At 38.3% G+C, this 26,518-nt stretch overlaps 1 protein-coding gene across 1 annotated transcript; it reads right to left on the bottom strand.

Annotated features, from left to right (window-relative positions):
* Nucleotides 1-8,236: 8,236 nt before the first annotated feature.
* LOC125407527 (olfactory receptor 2AJ1-like) lies at nt 8,237-9,178 on the bottom strand. Its single transcript, XM_048445135.3, has one exon. The coding sequence runs from the start codon at nt 9,176-9,178 to the stop codon at nt 8,237-8,239; it is 942 nt and encodes a 313-aa protein (XP_048301092.2).
* Between the last annotated feature and the right edge of the window lie 17,340 nt (nt 9,179-26,518).

The following is a 26,518-nucleotide window of genomic DNA, read 5'->3' as shown; positions in this document are numbered from 1 at the left end:
TATAAAACCTACCAAAGTTAAATCAAAATGGAATAAACAACTTAAACAGATCTATAATACCAGTAAATTAAAAACAGATTTTTAAAAATCTCACAACTAAAACAGGAGCCAGATTATTTCATTTTTATTTAGAGATGAAGTGTATTCCATAGTGTATTCAAAGTTCCTGATTTTGTTTTTATTTACAGCTAGAATATTCCCTATCATATATGTCCTGCAATTCTATTATCCTTTGATCAATTGAAGGACATTTAGTTGTTTCCATTTTCTAAATCCTGTGTATAGGGCTGCAAAGAATATGGATAATCAAGGATCTGTGAAATAGGATATCCAGTATTTTAAGAATATGCCCAGTCTCTGTAGTAGGATATCAAGAATATGTCAAGTAGTAGAATGTCAAGAATATGTCAAGAAGTGTCATAGCTGTATTCTGTGTCAGATTTATTTTCACCTTTTTAAGAATTCTCCACACTGATTTCCAAAGTAGCTTCACTACTTTGCAGACCAACCAACAGTTAGTAATAGGTACTCCCTTTTATTGATATTCCCTTTAGCATTTGTCAAATGTTTTATTCATCTTTAACACTCTGATGAAGGTCAGATAATATCTCAAAATTGTCTTGATTTGCATTTTCCTAATTGCTAGAGATGATAAACAGTTTTTCACATGTTTCTAGTCATTGTTTCTTCTTTTCAAGTCTCTATTCAGGTTTCTGGACAATTTCATGAAGGGGTTGTCTTGTTCATTTGTTTGTATTCATTCTTCATTGTTTTAATTCAAGTTTCTGTAAGTTTTTTTCTCCTAATCATCATTTCCAAAGATTCTCTCCCATTCTGTGGCTTTCCATTTCACTTGATTGATAGTTTCTTCTGCTCTGTGTGTGTGGATGTGTGATGTTGTGTGTGTGTGTGTGTGTGTATGTGTGTGTGTGTGTTTAGTGCTTAGTTGTTTAAGTTCCATATGTCAATAGTTGACTTTAATTCTAGGGCAAATGGAGTCTTATTCAGGAAATATTTCCCTATACCTATACCCTGTAAGATAATGCCTACGTTTTCTTCTTATAGTTTCAGTGGTCTATGTTTCAGATTTAGGTTCTTGAATCAGTGGAGTTAGTTTAGTACAGGGACATCCAATTTTCCCAGGATCATTTGCTGGAGATGCTTTTTTTCAGTTTATGTTTTTTGGCATCTTTGTCAAATACTGAATTGCTGAACTTATGGGCATTTATGTTTTGGTATTTGATTGTGTGCTGTTTGTCTACATGTCTGTTTTTGTATCAGTATCATGTTGATTTTATTACTTGGGCTTTGTAATAGATCTTGCAATCTGGAATAGTAATCATTCTAGAATTGTTTTTGTTCATGATTGTTTTACCTAGTAAGGTATTTAGTCATTTCTTATGAATATTAGGATTGTTTTTCTATCTCTGAGAATAAATAAATGGATATTATTATTGGGGTTGCATACAATTTGGAAATGGCTTTTGGCAAAATGATAAGTTTCACAATAGTTCTACCAATAAATGACCATGAGATGATTTTCCATTTTCTAGTGTCTATCTCATTCATCGGAGGTTTACAGTTTTCATTGTAGAGGTCCTTCACTTCCTTGGCTAAGTTTATTCTTGGAAATTTTATTTTTTAAGAGGCAATTGCTATGAAAAAATACACATAATTGCCTTATCTATATGTTTGTTGGAGGCACATAGAAAAATTGATTTGTTTCAGTTGCTTTTGTATCCTGTCACATTGCTGAATTTATTTATCATTTCTAGAAGTGTCTGGTAGCATTTTTTGGATATCTAATGTATAGAATTATGTCATCTGCAAATAGATATAGTTTTACTTCTTCTCCATATTTCTATTCCTCTAATTTCTACCTTTTTTCACGTTGCATTAGTTAGCACTTCAAGCCCAACATTGAAAAGGAGTTGGAGATAGTGAACATTCCTGTCTCATTCCTGGCTTCGGTGTGATGCCTTCAAGCTTTTCTCCATCTAGGCTACAGATTTCTCATATATAGCATTTATTATGTGGAAGGATGCTACCTCTACTCCTTTTATTTAAACATTTGTTTTTATAGACAAGATCTCCTAGATAAATTTCAGTGAATATAAGGGATCAGGTTGGTCAAGTTGGGGGAAGGACAGAAGGAGGAAGTAATGAAAGAGAATAAAATTAAATTTAAAAAATAAGTATTTGTTTTTATCTGGGGAATGTAGGTATGATTGTGTGTGCATGTGGGTGTGGGAATACCACATGTATACAGGTGCACATAGATGCCAGAAGACAGCATAAGAACCAAGAAGATAGTTAGGCAGTTATGAATGACCCAGTGTAGGTGATAGGAAGAGAGCAAAGTCCATATGAAGACAGTTAAGCATTCTTAACCACTCCATTCCAAAACACTTTTCTCTTAAAAGTATAAATTTTTGAATCATAATCCATAAAGCAATATTAAACCTTGGAATAGGGAATTTAGATTTCTTTTCCAGAATTAAGCAATTATCCACCAGGGGCAGGGAGTTGCATCCTAAAGTACTCATCTGTTGAAAGCCAGTCATCTTCTTGAGCAGTTAATCACCTTGGAAAGTCCTTCAGGAACTTCCCAGACCAACTTGCAGAAGGAGAATTGAGACAAGAATTGATGGGATAACACACTGGAATTTGTCCTAAGTATCCAGTTTAGCCAGACAGTGGTGGTGCATGCCTTTAATCCTTGCCACTTGGGAGGCAGGTGGATCTCTGTGAGTTCAAGACCAATCTGGTCTACAAGAGCTATTTCTAGGACAGGCTCCAAAACTACAGAGAAATCCTGTTAAAAAAAAAAAGATCCACTTTAAACTTTCAGCTTTTGTCAAGTACCCAAAAGACAGACCAAGGTTCATCAGATTCCTCATTCCTTCCACGAATGTGGTAACATTCTGCCCCCTCATCATTATACTGTGTCTATGTTTGACAGGTATTCAAACCTAACTAGTTGGGCTTGGTAAAACTGAGATCCTTTCCCCTTAGAGTTCAAGTGGCAATGTAAACTGAAATGAATTTAGGCTAAATTTGGTGATGATAATTTACATGTAAATCTACTTGATACCAGAAAAATGATGAAAAGACTCAAGTATATGTAAACAATACTTATATACACATACAAATATGAGTGTCTATGACCTGAGAACACAGACTTAAGTTGCCCCCAATGTCTATGATTCAATGAGATAACATTTTCAAGAAGTTTTGGTAGCAACAGAACAAAGTCATAAATCAACATACTTTTCAAGTATATCAGTAGACAGAGTGGCAAAGCTAGAGATGACCCAAGAGAATTTTGATTTAGTCTCAGAGCCTGAAGCCTTTAAATCTCTGCAGAATCATTGAAATTCTGACTTACCATCCTCTTCAAGATGATCTTCTTTCAAGAAGTTTTCATTTACAAACAAAATTAAAATATTCATAATTTGCTGTTTTGACTTTGTTTTTTGCTTATCATTTTGAAAGAACATAAAGGTGGGTTGGGAAATAAGGAGGATCTGGGAGGAGGTAGGTATGAGAAAATGTAAGCAACATATACAATATGAATTTTTAAATTAATTTTTAATTATTTTTTTAAATTTACATATATACATATATATGGGTAAATAGATATGTATATATTTTCTAGAATAGTCTTCCTAAATGTTTCTTGTTATGTTTCTAATCTATGCACAAAATGCATAGTCAATTCACTATATATATGTACATTTGTTATATATATATACATGTATATATATATATATATATATATACATACATACATACACATACACACACAATTTAGGGCTTTCCATTTATCTTTTAGTTTCTCCACCAATAGTATGTAGTTACTGTTTTGCTAGTATGTTTTACATGTTTTCTATTGAAATGCACTCATTAATATAAGGACAGGAAATTACAAGGAAAAAAGTTGAAAATTCTACATTAATGATGGGCTGTGGTGGTGCATGCCTTGAACCCCAGCACTTGGGATGCAGAGGTAGATGGATCTCCATGAGTTCAAGGCTAGTCTGGTCTACAAAGTGAGTTCAAGGCCAGGGCTTTTAAACAAAAAAACCCTGTCTCAGAAAAAAAATTCTGCATTGAAATCACAAAATTTTATTAAAAGTGTAATTGCTTATTTTATAACTATATCATCAAACATTTGAAATTCAATTATTATCAGGTAATTTTAAAGGACATTTAATGATCTAAGTATATTTTCCAGAATATCTTTATATTTTGTGCTATATTTCCAGCCTATGCACAATATATCACAGTCAATTTCACAATAAAATAACTTGTGTTAAATTTTACACTATTTTACTTTTTATTTATTTATTTATTTTTATTAATGTTTTGTCATTTATTTTACATACCAAGCACAGTTCCCCTCCTACCTTGCCTCCCGCTCCCTCCCCATTACTGCCATCCACCCACCTCTATCCACTTACTCTTCCTCCTCTCCATTCAGAAAAGGGCAGGGCTTCTATGGACTTGAACATGGCAAACATTGCACAGCATGTTGCTGAGGTTGGATCGAGCTACCAGGCTCTTTTTTCATTATTTGTTGCTCCTTGCTAAAACGTTTTGTTTCTTTCTTTTGATTTTTCTCAAGCAAAATGTTATTGATAAAAAAAATGGATTTTTTCCTGATGTTATGTCAGATAAACTTATTGATAATCATATTCCCTGTAATCATATTGACAATAGTGCCACTGCAACATATGTGCTTCCATAATCATTTTGCATACTGAGAGTTCTCGTACAGAAAAGGTGTTTAGACTCACATAGAGTCTAGCCAGCTGGAGTCCTCAAGGTCCTGGCTGGTGAGAAAACAGCCATGGGCATGCCCTGTTGCACCAGGCATGTGACTTGTTATGATAATGAAATATGTGGTAGAGAAATGGGAGAGAGAAGCAGAATGGTTAATGCACTGTGGAAAATGCAGAAAGGAAGAAATGAAGACAGTGAGGAGTGTGGACAGCCAGGAGCCGGCAGATGTTGGAGGCCTGTTTGCCACCTGGGGCCATGGTGAAGGCAGTGGGGAGTAGACTGAGGAGGAGGTATGCTTGACACCTGGGACAGACTAATGTCAGCGGCCATGTCTGGGTCCTTGGTCCTACAGTAGCTATGGTTTGTGTTAATAGCCATGGCTCCTATTGCTATCAGTTGCCATGCTGATTTCAGTGGGCTGGGCCACCTACTGGGGTCATGTTTGGGTTCACCTGCCATGTTGCTGCTGGACCCATACAAATCTGCAACAGCCACTTGGGACAATGGTGGCAACCAGGCCTAGGTTGCTGGCAAGGACTATGTCTGGTGGTCAGCTACAACCAAGGTCTATGTTGATGCCCTGTCCCATAGTGTCAATCAAAGGCCACATGAAGCCTGGAGTATGGTCTACAACCTGCAGGGACCATGCTGCTGCCAGAGCCATCCTGATCTGGGTGGCCAGGGCTACCATTTGGAGCTAGGGTATCAACCAGGCCAAATTGCAGCCTGGGGCTTCATCTGGGTCTGTAGCCCAGCTGTATCTGGACCCTGTATGGAAGTCTGTGGTCTACAGTGCCACTAGGGCCTAAATAGAGGCTCAAGATCTTTAACAAAGCCTACTCTTAATTGAAGACTGGAAGGCACACCATAGCAGAGGCCGTACAGATACAAATGGCCTGTGCTGCCACCTGGTACCATGGTGTCATCTAGGCCCAGGCTGTTGCCAAGGGCTGTGTCTAGGTTCATGGTTGTATACTGAGCACGGTCTGGATTGATGTGTGTGGCTCCTGTTGCCATCCTGCCCCATGAGAATGTCCAGGGTCAGATCCTCCACATGAGTCCAGAGTGGTATCCGATGACAAGAAGGAATCCAGGTATGAGTGACTTGTGCTGTTACACAATGTCATGGTGACATACAGACCATATCAGGGTCCATGGTATTACTGCAACCAGGGTATGTGCTGATTCCAATGGTCCTGTAACCATGGAAGGCTGTGAGACACCTGAGGGTCATGTTGGTGTCTCAGGTTCATACTGCCGTTGGGGCAATGGTAACACCCATACCCATATACTGCTAAGGACCATGTAGGCATCGATGGTCCTACTGGGGCTGGAGTCTGGGCTAATATCTGGGTCCTGCATTGCCACCAAAAGTCACACAGAGACAGAGGGTTGGAACTGCAAACTGAGGTGTGTCCCGGGGCCAAATGACCACCAGAACCATTCCCACCTGAGTGACCTTTCCTTCCACCAAGAGGATATCATCCTTGAACAAGCTGCTTCCAAAGGCCATTTATGGATCGGTGGTCCAGCTGCAGCTGGAGTCTGTATTAATGTCTGTAGCCTGTGTCACCTCAGGAGGCCTTAGGAACCATGTGAGATGAAATCATCTGAGGGCCATGCTGAGCCAGCTCTGCCCTTAACAGGCCCTGGGAAAGCTGAGCTTCCCCTTGCTGAACACTACAGCAAGAGAGCTGGCCCTACACTCAGGAGATATGGCCCCCACCCCTCACCATAAGTGAGAGTGAACCAACCCTAAGGTTATAGATGTAGGGGAGCTGACTCCACCCCCTTGGCTGAGATGGTGGTCCCAGTAGCCCAGACTGTCCAGCTTGTCTACCATCAAGGCTCACAAATAGGCCTTGAGTTGACCCACCCTAGCATCTACCCCATATAGGACCTGCTGGAGCTGGTGAAAGAGCTGGTCTTGTGGAATGATTCATGAAAGATCTCCAGGAATCGGAGCAGCCACAGGATATCCCAGAGGCATTCTGGTGAGGATCCAGTGAGGATGATGTACCAGAAACCAGAGACCTTGAACCAGACAAGTTACTCACTGTAATCAACATTTGCCAGTAAGGCTAATGGGACAAAAGCATAGACTACATGGCACACGGAAGTCTTCAATGGCACCAGGATTAAAAAAAAAAAAAAGGTGGGGGGGGGTACTGTAAAGGCAGGAAAGAAAGAAAAGAAAAGAGATTTCTTTGTTGGTTTGGTTTGGCTTGGAGCTTTGTTTATTTTGTTTGCTTGCTTGCTTACTTAGTTTTGTTTTCTTTTGTGGGTGGCGGCAGGAATAAGGGGAGGATATGGGGGAACTGGGAGGTGGGCAGAACTGGGTTGCATGATGTGAAACTCTCAAAGAGTCAATAAAGACATTGAATTTAAAAAAAATATATAGGTGGTATTTAAGACATTAAAAACAGGTTTGTGTTTTAGATTCAAATCCATTCCTTAGTAACTGTGTTGCACTGGCAAGTAATTAAACTGTGAGAAACAAAGGGGTGTTCAGTTATAAAATTCTGATATAACTCATTAAAACAGAGAGAGTAACAAATTTTTCATTAATTAAAATCAATAGTATAAATGGCAATAATTTACTAATTTACCATTATTTCAAAACATATTATACTCCAATCAGAGAGTATGAATGTTAAAAGTTCTACAAAGTGACAAGGGTTATCAAAATAAAGCAGTAACAGTATGAAATCAATAGAATCATGAAGCTCAGCACCCCATATTGAAATCTTTACGAAAAAGTTTCTGATACAGAGGAGGAATGTGCTCCACCCATCAATCCTAAGGACCTCTCCTAACCTTCAGTAGAATTATGACAAGCTAAAATGTATTATGATCATTGTAGAATATGGTACTGGAAAGACAAATTAATACATTTCCAGGAATTATAACTTTATATGATGTGTTCTTTTAAATTACTTATTGTTTTTTATTCACGCAACATTGATTATTCAAAATGTTGGATGTGATATGATTAAAATTTTCCTCAATTAAAATATTATTTCTACTCTGTTGCTACTAGGAAAATAAATCAATCAGCTTTAATGGGAATATTTATTCCTTTGCATTGCTTTAAAAATTGCTAGAATATTTAATCCCAGCACTCGGGAGGCAGAGGCAGGCAGATCTTTGTGAGTATTGGGCCAGCTCTACAAGAACTAGTTCCAAGACAGGCTCCAAAGCTACAAAGAAACCCTGTCTCGAAAAACCAAAAAAAAATGCTATAATAGTTTGTAGACAATATATACACAGAACCTCCTTAGATAATACTTTTTGTTGCCTTACCACAGCATAGTGTGACTTTACCATGGGACATCTGAATATGGATATTGATATATACCTGGGCACAATTACACATTTTTCTCCAGTAAATGTATGAATCAAGATAAGGAAGAGAGTTTATAAAAGACAAAGATTACAGATATTTTTCTATTCAGTTTTTATTTGGAAAATTACTTTGAATGATATTTTTTATAGCCATGAGCACATCTTTATTCCTAAAGCTGTAGATTATTGGGTTGAGGCTGGGCGTCAAGATGGTGTAGAAGATTGCCAGAAACTTATCCTGGCCTGGAGTGTGGTATGAGCGAGGTCTCATATATGTGAAAATGAAGGGCCCATAGTACATTATGACCACAACCATGTGGAAGGAGCAAGTGGACAAGGACTTCTGCCGGGCCCCTGATTGCATTTGGAAGACAGTGAGGAGAATTTGTACATAAGATATAGAGATGATCGAAAATGGAATCAGTAGGAAAATGATGCCACTCACATAAACTCCTCGCTCATAGCGTGATGTGTCTACACAGGACAACTTCAACATGGCAGGAATTTCACAGAAAAAGTGATCAATGGCCCTTGAGTGACAGAAAGGAAAGTGGAGTGTTAAAGATGTGTGGATTATGGAGTTAAAAACCCCCACAAGCCAGGAACCTGCAGCCAGGAGCCCACTGGTGTTGTCCCTCATCAGCACAGGATAACGAAGTGGATGGCAGATGGCCACATATCGGTCATAGGACATGGCTGCCAGGAGAAGGCACTCACCACCTAGCATGGTGAGGGACAGAAATATCTGGAAGCCGCAACCTGCGAAGGAAATAGTTCTGCTTCCTGACAAATAGTCAGCAATCATTTTAGGCACAATGTTGGAAATGTGCAAGATATCCATAAAGGAAAGATGGCTGAGCAGGAAATACATAGGGGTGTGGAGTCGAGAATCCCTGTGGATTAGGAAGATGAGCAGGGCATTTTCTGTTACAGTCATAATAAAAATAAAAAATATAAATGAAAAAAACACCTGGCTTGTTTGGGAAGACGAGAACAAACCCAAAAGGATGAAGTCACTGCTGAAAGTGTGGTTCTCATGTCCCATCATGTCTCCTCCTATTTTACCTAAAAAGAGATGGTTATTTAATTAGAAAAAAAAGGAGCAAAGTCTTATGCTTACTTTTATATGTGTTTACATAAAAAAATTAGTTGACATATAATTTGTATTTACCATTAGGTGTCTCATAGGTTATTTAATTAGAAAAAAAGTAGCAGTCTTATGCTTACTTTTATATGTGTTTACATAAAAAAATTAGTTGACACACAATTTGTATTTACTATTAGGTGCCTCACAGAGGGTCTCAGAGTGGATATATTATGCTAGGTATAAATTTATTTGGTTGAACAAATTGTAATATTTAGTATGGAATGAACCTTTTTATATTTTTTATCTCATAGCTACAATTACTTGCATATGATTTTCTTAAGTCCAATCATTTCTCAAATATAACTTTTACATCTGAACAACACATGTAGGCTACACTGGGGATTCCTGTTGGTTAGATTCTCTAACAAAGTTCTGCCTAGAACCTGAGCATTGTAAAACCATTCATTAATTAACTGAAACCCAGACTTTCCTGCTGTTTTACATTCTGCTCCACTCTGATAGTTTGAGCTTAAGAAAAACCTGGGATTAAATTATTGAAGAAAGGAACAAAGAATAACAAGTGTGTAGATTGCCTAGGTGGTTTCATATTAAGTTTAACACAACGAAGGAAATTGTTCACAACTAGTTTTCCAAACATTCAATACTTCTTTCAAATATCCTGTGATTAACCATCAGTGTGTATGTATGTGTGAGAGAGAAGCAGAGGCTGAGACAAAATTCTCAATATCTATAAAGTTTTTCATGGAAAATTATCTTGAATCTTTAACTTACATAGTCTATTATTAACACAGCTAGCCTGAGAAAGTGGCTTAGCTTATCTACATGGGAAACCACATATATCATTCATTGTTCTTAACAATTGGTGATTCAAGCTGCACATAGCTTGTTACTAAACACTGTGCCACAAAACAGCACTACACATATAATCCTGTGTTTCTCATTCTTCCTGAACCCAATGGAATGTGACTAACTGATGCAGTTCTCCAGCTACAGTCCAGGAGGGTAGGAACTAAAACAGCCTACCTTTCTCACTCTCCTTATATTATGTTCCAGCACACTATTAACGCATTCAAATGAAAGAATTATAGGAGCATAAAAGTGTGAATTCACTCCCCAGCAAATGAGTACATTCTCAATCGCAGGACCTGCTCCAGGTCACCAACAGCAGCACCAATCATTGTATAAAATTTAAAATGTTGTTTTATATTAATTACTTGCCTGTCTCACTGATGAAAGATCCTATGTCTGTTATACACCCTATAACTTCAATTAAAATATCGTTGAAATATTTCCCCATACAGTAATCTTGGCTGAAAGAAATAGGATTCTGGGAATCTAGAGAAGTGACGTTAAACTTTGTTGGTTCCATGTATTTACGATCAGAACAAAAGCTGTATCAAGTGAGGTTTTTTTGCATTTCAAGATGAGAAAACTGCAAAATACTGATCATGTACTTGGAATTATTAACAAATTCCAGCTAGTGTAACAGAAAGTCAGGCTAAAGTTAGCAGAGGAGAACAAATGAGTTTTACTGGCAAACAAGTATGTGTTTCACATATAGAAAGATAGTACACAAGTCTTATGACTAAGAGGGTGGTAAGAATGAAAATCTTGCTGAGAACAGTTCTTACATAAGAAAAGATGTAAGGACCAGATGTGAAGGGTCAGCAATACAAGAAGAGCGCCACTGCCTACCTTCTTAAGCACTGAGCCTTGAACTTTCTTGCAAAGATAACTTTACTGAAAGGTAAAGTTTCCTACTCCTCAAACTTATTATAATAATGTACCATCAATTCAACCCACATTTTTCTAATTCTTGGAACATCAAGAGATTAAAATTTCTCCCTTGACAGTCGCTAATACTGATGTTGCTTTAAGATGGAGAAGGTGAAATGTCTACAGTGTTTGAAGCACAACTGCCTGGAGATAAGTATGGTTATCATCACTCTAAACTCTAAATGGTAAATATTCCCCAAAAATATCATTGACAGAAATGTGGCCCCACAGTCTGTGGTCTCCTAAATGTCACATGGGTAGTAGTAGTATTGACAAAGAACAGGAACGCAAAGCCAATGGCAACATCAAAGTAACATCATCATATGGACACCAGAGTGTCTTCAAAGGTCCAGAAGGGCTGCACAGTTTCACCATGGCAACCAAGATCTTTACTGTGACTGTCTATCAAGAATCTGGAAATAACTGCTTTTAAGTGTAGCAGTTTTTTTACTAGAATAACAGTTTCATTAACCTTTGCCTTTCTAATTCTATTTATTTCTCAGTTTTTGTTAACAAGCTAATACAGTGAGTAGCATTTTGCTTCACATTTCTCCAGTTAAAACTAATCAAAAAATTAGACTTCCAATGTTCATATTTCTTCTAAGTTATTTCAGATAATTGTATTTGGCTTTGTACTTGTCTAAATGAAATAATTGCAATAATCAATTTCAGGAAGGCCAGATGATTTATGAGAAAATTATGAATTAGTTTTAAAATAGATATAGTACACTATATATATATATATATATATAATTATGACAGAATGGGATACATTTGTGAACAGAATTAATAGTAATACAGTATTAATAAGAAAAGAATCATTAAATTAGGTTCAAAAGGTCTTGTAAGAGAATAGCTATCAGTACCTATTATAATTGGTCACTCCTCTGGACACTTGCATTAGTGCATATACTTGGGTAGTCTTCAGACTAATGTCGTTCTAGTCTGTTGTACTCAAATCATGTAATTCTCATTTTGCATAAAGTAGAAACTAAAGATATTCTGTTATACAATGAATTTCCTGCCTCTAGAATCTTCACATGCTTAGTCACTTCTTTTTCTTAGTATGAAAATGAGTTTTGTTACATCTTATAATTTAAAAAAAATCATGGAATCTCCAATCTTTATTTACTATTTCCAGTGAGTTATTTGTATTTTCACAATTTAAACTATTTTCTGTCTTTTCCATAGTTTCATTACTTCTTCAGAAACTGTTTACCTTAATAATCCCAAGGAATTCAAGGTTTTCCTCTAAGTTTACATTAGAAACCTGTCTTCCCATAGGGCTTTATGCTTTCTGCAGAGAAGGTAATTCTGTTCCATTCATAAGCAGCCAACTTCCTCAGTACATAACACTCAGGCTGTAGGTGAGGTGTTTACATGAGTTCGTTTACTACTGTAGTCCAGGATTGGGGCTTAACATAGCATATTCTAGTACACAGAGAATCAACCCATGAATTTCTACAAGACCCAGTCCTCCCTCTTGCCCTCACTACTCAGGGTTTCAGAACATACCTGATTTATCTCACAAAGTACACTTTATGCTGTAGGTATGGCAGTATAGGGGCATCCTCATTCAGAACGCTGATCACTTGCATGTGTTAATAATAATATCTCTACATACATGATGGACGATACCTCAATTCCAACAACCCCTTCAGATCAGCTTGAACTGAACACTGCCTTTTGTATGCAAGGCAAAAAATTGGAAGACATCTAATCTTGAAGTTCTTGGTGTGTGGTTTCTGGGAGAGAAAAAAATGCCATCTTTTGATTGGGGAGCATTGGGAATTGGATTCCCTTAGAGTAGGCTGGGGAGGCAATGTGGCTGGTATGGGGGAAATGGCTATACTGTAGCATTCCCTATGGTAAAACAGAGGGGTCTGAACACCACATCATCACAAAATAAACTAAATATATAAATTAATGTAAAATTTTGGTAATATCATTGATTTAGTCATACTATTATGATCAAACTTTCTTCAGCATGTTAAAATTTCAGGCAATATTATAAACAACTCTTGTTTTTTAAGGTTTTTCAGGATTTCTTCTTCTTGTTGTTGTTAGAAAAATAACTCAAGATTAGTAGCCCAAGATTACCTAGAACACACTTTATAACCCAAGCTAGATTCAGCTTGTCACAATCTTCTGCCTCAGCCTCACAAGTACTAGAATTACAGGGATGTCCACATAGAATCTTGTAGCCATTATTTCACTTTTCAGACTACAACATGAGGCCCATGGAGACTAGGCAACATTCATTTCCAAGGCTGTCTGGTTTTCTGCTGTGCAAACTAGTCCTGTTGTCAGCAGTCACAGTCAAAATGAAACATCATGTCCCCACAAACTTCACTGGATCATTCAACAAAGGAATCCATTTGTACCACCTTGTTCTTTGGAACATGAGAGTAATCTGTTCTACTCAGATGTATGTTGTATGAATGTTGTTATATGTTGCACAGATATGTGGTTCTCTGGCTATTAAAATTGTTCTTCTTTTTTAAAGGAAAGCCTTTTAATTCCAGCTCCCAACAAGCTATTCTCCATTTAAATAACAGTGACCACCTGTATGCCATTGCAGCCTGCTGAGTCTGCCTACCTGAGCTTGACAGTGCCATGCGAACACTTTAGGCTTTTTCAAGGTCAAGCATGTGTTGTACCTGAGTCCAAGGACCCCCACACACAAGAAGACTACAATGGAGCCACACTTCCCAATGCAAAGGCAAGGTTTTTTTATTAAGTATGGACTAGCACAGGACCTCTGACTCACAGTCTGACACAGCAGATGGAGAGAGAAAGGCCCCATCTATTTTTATAAGGGGTTTATAAAGGCAAAAACTACAAAGCAGTCACAAGATTACAGTCTCAAAATACAAAATTACTTATCCTATATCACAATTGACTAAAAGTGAGGTAAAGCTCAGTTGTTAGTTCCTGTTAGGCTCTTAGTATCTAATGAAAACAGCAACAGCCCCCCTGGTTACATCCTCCAGACATCTGCTGAGCCTGCGCTAACCGCAGGGAAAAAACAGTGGTGAATCAGGTTCCTACAAGGACATTTGAAGCAAGCAGATGTAAACAGATGTTGTTTGGATACCCTGGTGGGTCACTTTGACCAGGGCAGGCACAGTTTCTTGGGAACATTTATGACTTTGCTGGACTGTATTCAGCCCCTAATTAGGTACTGTATAAAATGGAGTTCTTTCTCAAAATGGAGCTTGTTTTGCTCCTTCACATGTTGTTAGCTTGACCAGTATGGAGTGTCCACAGAATCCTAGACAGACTTTTCCATATCACAACTCACAGACTCATCAGGGAAACATATCTTTGTGTTGTCCCAGACAGGAGTGAAAGAGTGGAATTTCACCTGCCTATATTGCCTGCCCTCAGGCACAGCCTCATACACAACATGCATGCCTTGCTAGCTGGGTGAGACTCAAAGAACCTGACCTATCCATGCCATACTTACACTCCCAGGCAACGCTTAGATAGCACAGCATCCACATCAGTCCCAGCTATTGTCCCATTCCTCCAATCCAAACTCAATGTCAAGCATCTGAAGAATGAAACTACCAAGTCGTTACACATGATATGAAATTAATCAAGCTTAGACAATAACAAAAAAAGCAATGTTCCACTGGGCAGGAGCGGCCTGTAATCCCTCATTAGGCACACAAGCAGTGAAAGAAGTCCTTATGACCAGGTATCAACATAAACACATAAACAATATAAAAGGTAAAGATGTTCTGTCTTCCACAAAATCCAGCAGTCCTATAAAATGTCTGACAAGAAAGACCTACTGCTTTGGATTGTACATCATCTACATTAGAAATACTATCAAATCAGAGTTAATCTAGGGTTCACAGACCATGTAGATGAGCTTTAAAAGTACTGATGACAACACACAAATAAAGGCAGATGAAGGTAGAGTTTGCTCAGATTTTTCCCTGAATTTAAACAGATATTAAAGAGAACAGAAAACAAAGAAGCATAAGCTGGTGTTTGGGACTAAAGCTGAACAACAACAGTAGAACACCAGCTATTAATGTACAAATCCATGATTTCAATCAAGTCAAAGACTCACACACACACACAACCAAACCACAAATGATGTTTAAGGGTTCAAGAATGACTAAATATCTAATATTCAGTAGCTATGAAAGAATTACCTGGTATCAACTTGATTAATGGCTGATTTTGTTATATGGTTAACTAGAACATTTTCATTATGTGGGGACTTTGGCTTAACATGATGTAATAATAACCATCATTTTATTTGGATTCCTATGATAACTACTAATTGTGAAGCCACAAATTAATTTTTCATTTTCTTGACACCATTAAATAGGAGATTGACTTGAAAATGGAAAGAGAGGGAGTTTTCATGATAACAGAGAAGAGAATCCCTGTACACAATGTTTATAAAGGTGTTCAAACCTAGGAAGGAAAAAAAACATTCTTGGGTCAACATCAACCATCAGTTTTTCTTACGATCCCTAATGGAAATCCAGTCCTCTAACTTAGAGGTCCCCCATAATTGTAATGATGCCAAGAGAAGTGAATGTCACAAGGTTAATTATTAAAATCATAAAAGAGTTTATGTCCACCCAACAATTCCTACAGATAAACTCAAATCAAGACTTCAGACAGAAGAGAGGAATAAATTTTCTACTAGGCTGCATAAATAAAACTAATACAGACATATTTATTCTGATATAAAATGTTACTAAGCCCAGAGTAGCACAAAGGCAACAAATGACAGTGAAATTTAAATATTAATGAATTCAACACCAAATCAAAGACAAAGTTTAGACAAGTAAATTAAGAGGTAAAAATGTATTTTTTGCTCTTTACCTCCAACTGTTGACACTACTCTATACTGAAAGGATAGAAAAGAGTATCAAAAACAAATTGGATCAGGAAGTAAACAGGCAAACAAAAATTATCCTAATATATAAAAATGTAGAAATCAAAAAAATTTAACAAGAACACATTGAGACACTTGATTCTAAGCAATGAAACATTGCAATCTTAGACTTATACATACCAACCTCAATTCTATAAAAAGCATAGTAATAGATTTTAAGATTCAGATTAGCCTGGCAATCTTGTCTACTTCCAATATCCAGGAGGATAAAATTATGATTTTCTTTAAGTTCACCTACTTATTTAGCTTCTCTAGGATCACAAATTATAAGCTCAATGTCCTTTATTTATGGCTAGAATCCAATTATGAATGAGTAAGTACCATATTTATTTTTTGGGGTCTGGGTTATCTCACTCAGTAAAGTATTTTCCATTTCCATCCATTTGCATGCAAAATTCAAGATGTCATTGTTTTTTACCGCTGAGTAAAACTCTATAGTGTATATGTTCTACACCTTCTGTAACCATTCTTCTATTAAGGGGCACATTGGAGCACTGGACTGAGCTTCCAAGGTTCAAATGAGGAGCAGAAGGAGGGAGAACATGAGCAAGGAAGTAAGGACCGCGAGGGTGCGTCCACCCACTGAGACCGTGGGACTGATCTAATGGGAGCTCACCAAGGCCAGCTGGACTGGGACTGATGGAGCATGTGATCAAACCGGACTCTCTGAAATTGGCTGTCAATGAAGGCTGACTGAGAAGCCAAGGACAATGGCACTGGGTTTTGATTCTACTGCATGGACTGGCTTTGTGGGAGCCTGGTTTGTTTGTATGCTCACCTTCCTAGACCTGGATGGAGGGGGGAGGACCTTGGATTTCCCACGGGGCAGGGAACCCTGACTGCTCTTAGGACTGGAGAGAGAGGGGGTGGAGGGAGGGGGGAAAAGGGAGGTGGGGAGGAGATGGAAATTTTTAATAAATAAATAAATTTAAAAAACAAGATTCAGATTAGCTGCAACTCAGTAATAATACTTGACATCAATACCCACTGTGGTTATTTGAATAGCTGTGACTCCCATAGACATCACTAGGAAGTTTGGCCTTGTTGAAATAGGCGTTTCCCTGTTGGAGGGAGTATGTCACTGTGAAGCTATCTGGCTTTGTGATCTTAGCTACTCAAGCTCTGCATGGCATGGGAGACAGTTCACTTATAGTTGTTTGTGCATCAAAATGTAGAACTTTCAGCTACTTCTCCTACATCATGTCTGCCTAAATACTGCCTTGCTTCCCACCATGTCAATAACAGACTAAACCACTAAAACTGTAAGCCAGGCCCAATTATGTTTTCCTTTATAACATTATGGTTCTTTTTCACAGTAAGAGAAACCCTAACTAAGAAACCCACTTTTTTCAACTGATATTTCATTTAGATTCAAAAAAATTAACTGAAAAAAAAACAAAATTAAATGACAAGCTACACTGAATGGACTTAGGAGACAAATAAAGCTGTTCCATCCAAACATCAAGGAATAGACACTACATTTAGTTGCCACAATGCAACAAAACTGGAAATCAATGGCAAAAGTATCCTGTAACATGAATTCTAGTTGGTAGTAACAATAAAACCCAGAGTCAGTATAGGGGTAAACACTGAAGACAAGAGAAGCTGATCAGACAGCCCCCAGAGAGTTGTTACATCTACCAATGCTCAAACCAAAGAAGTGATCCTATCCTCAAACTGCCTCCTCAGAATGACTGCCTCAGGTGGCACTGCACCTTTCTCCTCCCACCTTACATTCCTCTCTCTGCCCAGCCATATTACTCCTGTCTCTACCTCACTAGTACGGGATCAAAGGTATGTGATCCCAAGTGCTGGGAGCCCCTTTATTTGAGTTCTGTTATTCTTTTAGACTGGATCAATTTCATGTAGGTCAGGTTGACCATGAACAAACAGAGATCAATCTATCCCAAGTCCTGGGATTAAAGGTGTGTCTCACAACTGCCTGACCTCTAGTGGCTTAGTTCTTCACTCTGATCTTCAGGCAAGCTTTATTTGTTAAAGTGCAAACAAAATATCACTGAAGAATCTTTATGAATTACACATACTTGCAGAGAAGGAACTGAATAATAAATGAAAAAAGGACAAATCAAAATGTAAATCTTAAAAATTGCTAGAAATAAATAAAATGAAAAACAGTATATTAAAATATCTAAGACATTTTTTTAGTTTTTTTGAAAAAGGGTTTCTTTGTGTAGCCCTGACTGTCCTGGAACTTGCTCTATAGTCCAAGTTGGCCTAAAACTCACAAAGATCCGCCCTGGTTCTGCCTTCCAAGTGCTGGAATTAAAGGTATATGTCACCACCACCTGAATTTTAAAAAAAAGTCTTAATAGAGAAATTTATAAATTTAAGGGTATATTTTTAAAAAATCAGAAAAAGTATAAATGACCTAATGATGTGACTTAAGAATTTGGAAAATCAATAACAAACAAAATCCATATTCAGTACACAAAATAATAAAATATTTATTACATATTTATATTATAATTATTATTATATAATAAAAATTATGAAAACATTAATACAATAAAAACAAGAACAACAAAAATAGTTCAAATTATTATTTAATATAAGATCTGATTCTGAAAAATGCAAGGAAGTTTGATAGAAACATTACTGGATTAACCAAATAAATTAACATTAAATTACATGGAGAGAAACTCAAACCCATTCCACTAAAATCAGGAACAAGACAAGGATGTCCACTCTCTCCATACCTCTTCAATATAGAGCTTGAAGTTCTAGCAATAGCAATAAGACAGCATAAAGAGATCAAGGGGATTCGAATAGGAAAGGAAGAAGTCAAACTTTCATTATTTGCAGATGATATAATAGTGTACATAAGAGACCCTAAAAACTCTACCAAAGAAGTCCTACAGCTGATAAACACCTTAAGTAATGTGGAAGGAAGATCAGTTGTCCTCATATATACAAAGAACAAGAAGCAGACAGGGAAATCAGAGAAGCATCACCTTTCACGATAGCCACAAATAGTATAAAGTATCTTGGGGTAACTCTAACCAAGGAAGTGAAAGATCTATTTGACAAGAACTTTAAGGTTTTGAAGAAAAAATGGAAGAGGATACCAGAAAATGAAGGATCTCCCTTGCTCTTGGATTGGGAGGATCAACATAGTAAATATGGCAATTCTACCAAAAGCAATCTATAGATTCAATGAAATCCCCATCAAAATCCCAACAAAATTCTTCACAGACCTTGAGAGAACAACGATCAACTTTATATGGAAAAACAAAAAGTCCGGGATAGCCAAAACAATCCTATACAATAAAAGTACTTCCTGAGGCATTACCATACCTGACTTCAAATTCGATTACAGAGCTACAGTAATGAAAACAGCTTGGTATTGGCACAAAAACAGGGATGTTGACCAATGGAATTGAATCGAAGACCCAGATATTTATCTACAAACCTATGAACACCCGATTTTCTACAAAGGAGCTAAAATTATACAATGGAAGAAAGAAAGCATCTTTAACAAATGGTGCTGGCATAACTGGATGTCAACCTGTAGAAGAATGAAAATAGATCCATTTCTTTCACCATGCACAAAACTCAAGTCCAAATGAATTAAAGACCTCAACATTAATCTGACCACACTGAATCTGATAGAAGAGAAAGTAGGAGGTAGTCTACAAGATATAGGCACAGGAGACCACTTCCTAAGTAGAACCCCAGTAGCACAGGCAATAAGAGAATCAATGAATAAATGGGACCTACTGAAACTGGGAAGCTTCTGTAAAGCAAAGGACATTGTCAGTAAGACAAAAAGGCTACCTTTGGACTGGGAGAAGATCTTCGCCAACCCCCATCAGACAAAGGTCTGATCTCCAAAATATACAAAGAACTCAAGAAACTAGACTTTAAAATGCTAATTAACCCAATTAAAAAAATGGGGCACTTAACTGAACAAAGAATTCTCAACAGAAGAAGTTCAAATGGTCAAAAGACACTTAAGGTCATGCTCAACATCCTTAGAGATCAGGGAAATGCAAATCAAATCAACTCTGAGACACTATCTTACACCTGTCAGAATGGCTAATATCAAAAACACCAATGATAACCTATGCTGGAGAGGATGTGGAGTAAGGGGTACACTCATCCATTTTTGGTGGGAATGCAAACATGTACAACCAATGTGGAAATCAGTGTGGCGCTTTCTCAGGAAACTGGGAGTCAACCTCCCTCAGGATCCAGCAATTCCACTCTTGGGAATATACCCAAGAGATGCCCAATCATACTACAAAAGCATTTGTTCAACTATGTTCATAGTAGCACTATTTGTAATAGACAGAACCTGGAAACAACCTAGGTGCCCCTCAATAGAAGAATGGATAAAGAAGGTATGGCACATATACACTTTAGAGTTCTACTCAGCAGTAAAAATCAATAACATCTTGAATTTTGCATGCAAATGGATGGAAATAGAAAATGCTTTACTGGGTGAGGTAATCCAGATCCAAAAAGAGGAATATGGTATGTACTCACTCATAAGTGGATTCTATCCATAAATAAAGGACATTGAGCCTATAATTCGTGATCCTAGAGAAGCTAAATAAAAAGGTGAACCTAAAGAAAAACATATAGTTATCCTTCTGGATATTGGAGGTTGACAAAATTGCCGGGCAGGGGTTGGGAGCACGGGGGTGGGGGTGAGGTGGGGATAAGGAGAGATGGATAGAGAGGAGGGAGAAAGGGAGGATGGGGAAAGCTTGAAGTAATGGGATGGCTGGGATGAAGGAGGGGTGAATGTGGGAGCAGGGAAGTATATATCTTAATTAAGGGAGCAATTTTAGGTTTGGCAAGAGACTTGACTCTAGAGTGGTTCCCAGGTGTCCAAGGAGAATGTCCCCACCTTGTTCCTTGGGCAGCAGAGGAGAGGGTACCTGAACTGGCCTTGTCCTATAGCCACACTGATGAATATCTTGCATATTACCATAGAACCTTCATCTGGTGATGGATGGAGTAGAGACAGAGACCCACACTGGAGCACTAGACTGAGCTCCCAAGGTCATAATGATAAGCAGAAGGAGGGAGAACATGAACAAAGAAGTCAGGACACGAGGGATGTGCCCACCCACTGAGACGGTGGGACAGATCTAATGGGAGATCACCAAGGCCAGTTCAAATGGGACTGATGGAGCATGTGATCAAACCGAACTCTCTGAATGTAGCTGACGGTGGAGGCTGACTGAGAAGTCAAGGACAATGGTGCTGGGCCTTGATTCTACTGCATGGATGGGCTTTGTGGGAGCCTTGTCTGATTGGATGCTCACCTTCCTGGACCTGGGGGGGAACAGGGAGAACCTTGGACTTCCCATATGCTATGGAACCCTGACTGCTCTTTGGCCTGGAGAAGGAGGGGTAGGGAGAGTGGGAGGAAGGGAGGGGAGGGAAGTAGGAGGAAAGGAGGAGGTGGGAATTTTTAATTTAAAAAAAAAGGTTATGGGAAGTCAAATGCATGAGTGTATCTAACTGAGACAATTTCATGATAATTATTTTGACTGGTCATTAATACCCACTCCTTAGCTTTTCCCCATATTTCATGACTACAATTTTCATAGAACTAAATACATGGTAAGTAGGTTCTTTTTTTTTCCTTTTGTAATTTTATTAAATTATAAAGGGTTCCATTTATGCCCCTCTTCCCAACACCCTCCCACTCCCCCCTTCCCTCTCCTCCTCCCTCTTTGTCCCTAAGGGCAGTCAGGGTTTCCTGCCCTGTGGGAAGTTCAAGTTCCTCCCCCCTCCCTCCAGGTCCAGGAAGGTGAGTATCCAAACAGACTGGATCCCAAAAATCCAGTATATGAAGAGGAAACTAGTCCCAGTGTCATTGTCAATGGCTTCTCAGAAAGACTCCAGGCCAGCCACATTCAGAGAATCCGGCCACATTCAGAGAATCTGGTTGGATCATGTGCTCGTTCAGTCTCAGTCCAACTGGCCTTGGTAAACTCTCATTAGATCCGTTCCCTTGTATCAGTGGGTAATAGCATCCCTCGCAGTCCTTCGTCATTTTCTTCGTCCTTCTGCTCCTCATTTGGATCTTGGGGGCTCAGTCCGGTGCTCCAATGTGGGTCTCCGTCTGTATCTCCATCCAACGCCAGATGAAGGATCTATGGTGATAAGCAAAATATACATCAGTATGGTTATGGGCCAAGGTTGGTTCAGGCACCCTCTCCTCTGTCCAGAGAACAATCTGAGGATCTCTCCTTGGACCTGGGATCCCATATATAATCAAGTTTCCTGTAAACCCTAAAATGACTCCCTTAGTTGAAATATATTCTTCCCTGATCCCATATTCATTCTTCCTCCCTTCCCCCCATCGCGGTCAACAGAGCTTTCTCCATTCCTCCCCTACTCCCTTCTCTCTAACCCTCTCCCCTTCCAACAACCCTCCCACCCACCCCCATGCACCCAAGGTTACCTGGGACTCTTGACTATTTCCTACCTCCTGGCAGATAGCTAAATAATCTTCATCAGGTTCGTCTTCTTATTTAGCTTCTCTAGGATCACGAATAATAGGCTCAAAGACCTTTAATTATGGTTAGAATCCACTTATGAGTGAATACATACCGTGTTCCTCTTTTTGGGTCTGGCTTACCTCACTCAGTAAAGCGTTTTCTATGTCCATCCATTTGCATGCAAAATTCAAGATGTCATTATTTTTTACCGCTGAGTAAAACTCTAATGTGTATATGTTCCACACCTTTTTTAACCATTCTTCTATTGAGGGGCACCTAGGCTGTTTCCAGGTTCTGGCTATTACAAATAGTGCTGCTATGAACATAGTTGAACAAACGCTTTTGTAGTATGTTCGGGAATCTCTAGGGTATATTCCCAAGAGAGGAATTGCTGGGTCCTGAGGGAGGTTGACTCCCAGTTTCCTGAGAAACCACCACACTGATTTCCACAGTGGCTGCACAAGTTTGCATTCCCACCAACAATGGATGAGTGTTCCCCTCATTCCACATCCTCTCCAGCATAGGCTGTCATTGGTGTTTTTGACTTTAGCTATTCTGACAGGTGTAAGATGGTATCTCAAAGTGATTTTGATTTGCATTTCTCTGATCGCTAAGGAGGTTGATCATGACCTTAAGTGTCTTCTGGCCATTCGAAGTTCATCTCTTGTGAATTCTCTGTTCAGATCAGTACCCCATTTTTTAATTGGGTTAATTAGAGTTTTAGTGCCTAGTTTCTTGAGTTCTTTGTATATTCTGGAGATCAGACCTTTGTCTGATGAGGGGTTGGTGAAGATCTTCTCCCAGTCAGAAGGCAGCCTTTTTGTCCTACTGACAGTGTCCTTTGCTTTACAGAAGCTTCCCAGTTTCAGTAGATCCCATTTATTCATTGTTTCCCTTATTGTCTGTGCTGCTGGGGTCCTACTTAGGAAGTGGCCTCCTGTGCCTAAATCTTGTAGACTACTTCCCACTTTCTCTTCTATCAGGTTCAAAGTGGACGGATTAATGTTGATGTCTTTAATCCATTTGGACTTGATTTTTGTGCATGGTGATAGATATGGATCTACTTTCATTTTTTTACAGGTTGACATCCAGTTATGCCAGCACCATTTGTTAAAGATGCTTTCCTTCTTCCATTGTATACCTTTAGCTCCCTTGTCGAAAATTAGGTGTTCATAAGTTTGTGGGTTAATATCTGGGTCTTCTATTCGATTCCATAGGTCGACTTCTCTGTTCTTATGCCAATACCAAGCTGTTTTCAATACTGTAGCTCTATAATAGAGTTTGAAGTCAGGGATGGTAATGCCTCCTGAAGTTCTTTTATTGTATAAGATTGTTTTGGCTATCCTGGGTTTTTTGTTTTGCCATATAAACTTTATTATTGTTCTCTCAAGGTCTGTGAAGAAGTTTGATGGGATTTTGATGGGGATTGCATTGAATCTATAGATTGCTTTTGGTAGAATTGCCATTTTTACTATGTTGATTCTCCCAATCCAAGAGCAGGGGAGGTCTTTCCATTTTCTGGTATCCTCCTCAATTTCTTTCTTCAAAGACTTAAAGTTTTTGTCAAATAGGTCTTTCACTTCCTTGGTTAGAGTAACCCCAAGATATTTTATGCTATTTGTGGCTATCATGAAAGGTGATGCTTCTCTGATTTCCCTCTCTGCTTCTTTATCCTTTGTGTATAGGAGGGCCACTGATTTTTTGGAGTTGGTCTTGTATCCTGCCACGTTACTAAAGGTGTTTATCAACTGTAGGAGTTCTTTGGTAGAGTTTTTGGGGTCACTTATGTAAACTATCATATCATCAGCAAATCACGAAAGTTTAACTTCATCCTTTCCAATACGAATACCCTTGATCTCCTTATGTTGTCTTATTGCTCTTGCTAGAACTTCAAGCACTATATTGAAGAGGTATGGAGAGAGTGGACAGCCTTGTCGCGTTCCTGATTTTAGTGGAAAGGCTTTGAGTTTCTCTCCATTCAGTTTGATGTTAGCTGTCGGCTTGCTGTATATTGCTTTTATTATATTTAGGTATGATCCTTGTATCCCCAGTCTCTCCAACACCTTTATCATAAATGGGTGTTGAATTTTGTCAAATGCTTTTTCAGCATCCAATGAAATGATCATATGGTTTTTTCTTTCAGTTTATTTATATGATGGATTACATTGATAGATTTGCGTATGTTGAACCAGCCCTGCATCTCTGGAATGAAGCCGACTTGATCATAATGGATAATTTTTCTAATGTGCTCTTGGATTCGGTTTGCCAGGATTTTATTGAGAATTTTCGCGTCAATGTTCATGAGTGAGATTGGCCTGTAATTCTCTTTTTTGGTTGTGTCTTTGTGTGGTTTTGGTATTAGGGTAACCGTAGCTTCATAAAAGGAGTTAGGCAGTGACTCTTCTGTTTCTATATTGTGGAATACGTTAAGGAGTATAGGTATTAGCTCTTCCTGGAAGTTCTGGTAGAATTCTGCATTGAAACCATCTGGTCCTGGGCTTTTTTTGGTAGGGAGATTTTTGATAACAGCTTCTAGCTCTTCACGACTAACAGGTCTATTTAGATTGTTCACCTGGTCTTGGTTCAACTTTGGTATATGGTACTTATCTAAAAAAATGTCCATTTCCTTTACATTTTCCAACTTTGTGGCATATAAACTTTCATAGTAAGATCTAATGATTCTCTGAATTTACTCTGTGTCTGTGGTTATGTCCCCCTTTTCATTTCTGATCTTATTAATTTGCATGTTCTCTCTCTGCCGTTTGATTAACTAGGATAGGTGTTTGTCAATCTTGTTGATTTTCTCCAAGAACCAGCTTTTTGATTCATTGATTCTTTGGATTGTTTTCTCTGTTTCTATTTTGTTGATTTCAGCCCTCAGTTTGATTATTTCCAGTCTTCTAGACCTCCTGGGTGAATCAGCTTCTTTTTTTTTCTAGATCTTTCAAGTGTGCTGTTAAGTCTCCAATGTGTGCTTTCTCCGTTTTCTTTATTTGGGCACTTAGTGCTATGAACTTTCCTCTTAGCACTGCTTTCATAGTGTCCCATAGGTTTGAGTATGTTGTGTCTTTGTTTTCATTAAATTCAAGGAAGAGTTTAATTTCTTTCTTTATTTCTTCCTTGACCCAGGGGTGATTTAGTAGTTGACTGTTCAGTTTCCATGAGTTTGTTGGCTTTCTGGGGGGAGCATTGTTGTTGAATTCTAATTTTAGTCCATGGTGATCTGACAAGACACAGGTAGTTACTAATATTTTTTTGTATCTGTGGAAGTTTGCTTTGTTACCGAGTATGTGGTCAATTTTCGAGAAGGTTCCATGAACTGCAAAGAAAAAGGTATATTCTTTCCTATTTGGGTGGAGTGTTCTATAGATGTCTGTTAAGTCCATTTGATTCAATAACTCCAATAGGTCTCTCAATTCTCTGTTTGGTTTCTGTCTGATTGACCTGTCCATTGGTGAGAGAGGAGTGTTGAAGTCTCCTACTATTAGTGTGTGTGGTTTGATGACTGCCTTGAGTTCTAGAAGAGTTTCTTTTACATATGTGGGTGCCTTTATATTAGGAGCATAGATATTCAGGATTGAGACTTCCTCCTGATGAATTGTTCCCGTTATGAGTATGAAATGTCCATCTCCATTTCTTCTGATTGATTTTAGTTTGAAGTCGATTTTGTTAGATATTAGAATGGCCACACCCGCTTGTTTCTTAGGTCCTTTTGCTTGGAAAACCTTTTCCCAACACTTTACTCTGAGCAGGTATCTGTCTTTGTGGTTGAGGTGTGTTTCTTGTAGACAGCAGAATGTTGGATCCTGTTTTCGTATCCAATCTCTAAGTCTGTGCCTCTTTATAGGTGAGTTGAGTCCATTGATATTAAGTGATATTAATGACCAGTGATCGATGACTCCGGTCATTTTTTTGGGTAGTAGAGTGTATGTGTTTTCCTTCTTTGAGTTGTGCTTGTGAAGGGTCGCTAGATGTCTGAGTTAATGTAGGCAGTGTTAGGAATGTTGGATTCCTTGGGTTGTGATTTTCCTTCTAGTATTCTCTGTAAGGCTGGATTAGTAGCTACGTATTGTTTAAATTTGTTTTTATCCTGGAATA

The sequence above is a fragment of the Myodes glareolus genome, chromosome 2, assembly GCF_982192425.1.
Source record: "Myodes glareolus chromosome 2, mMyoGla1.1, whole genome shotgun sequence".
NCBI lineage: Eukaryota > Metazoa > Chordata > Mammalia > Rodentia > Cricetidae > Myodes > Myodes glareolus.
The sequence above is the reverse complement of the archived record's forward strand: the minus strand, read 5'-3'. Positions and strand labels throughout refer to the sequence as shown.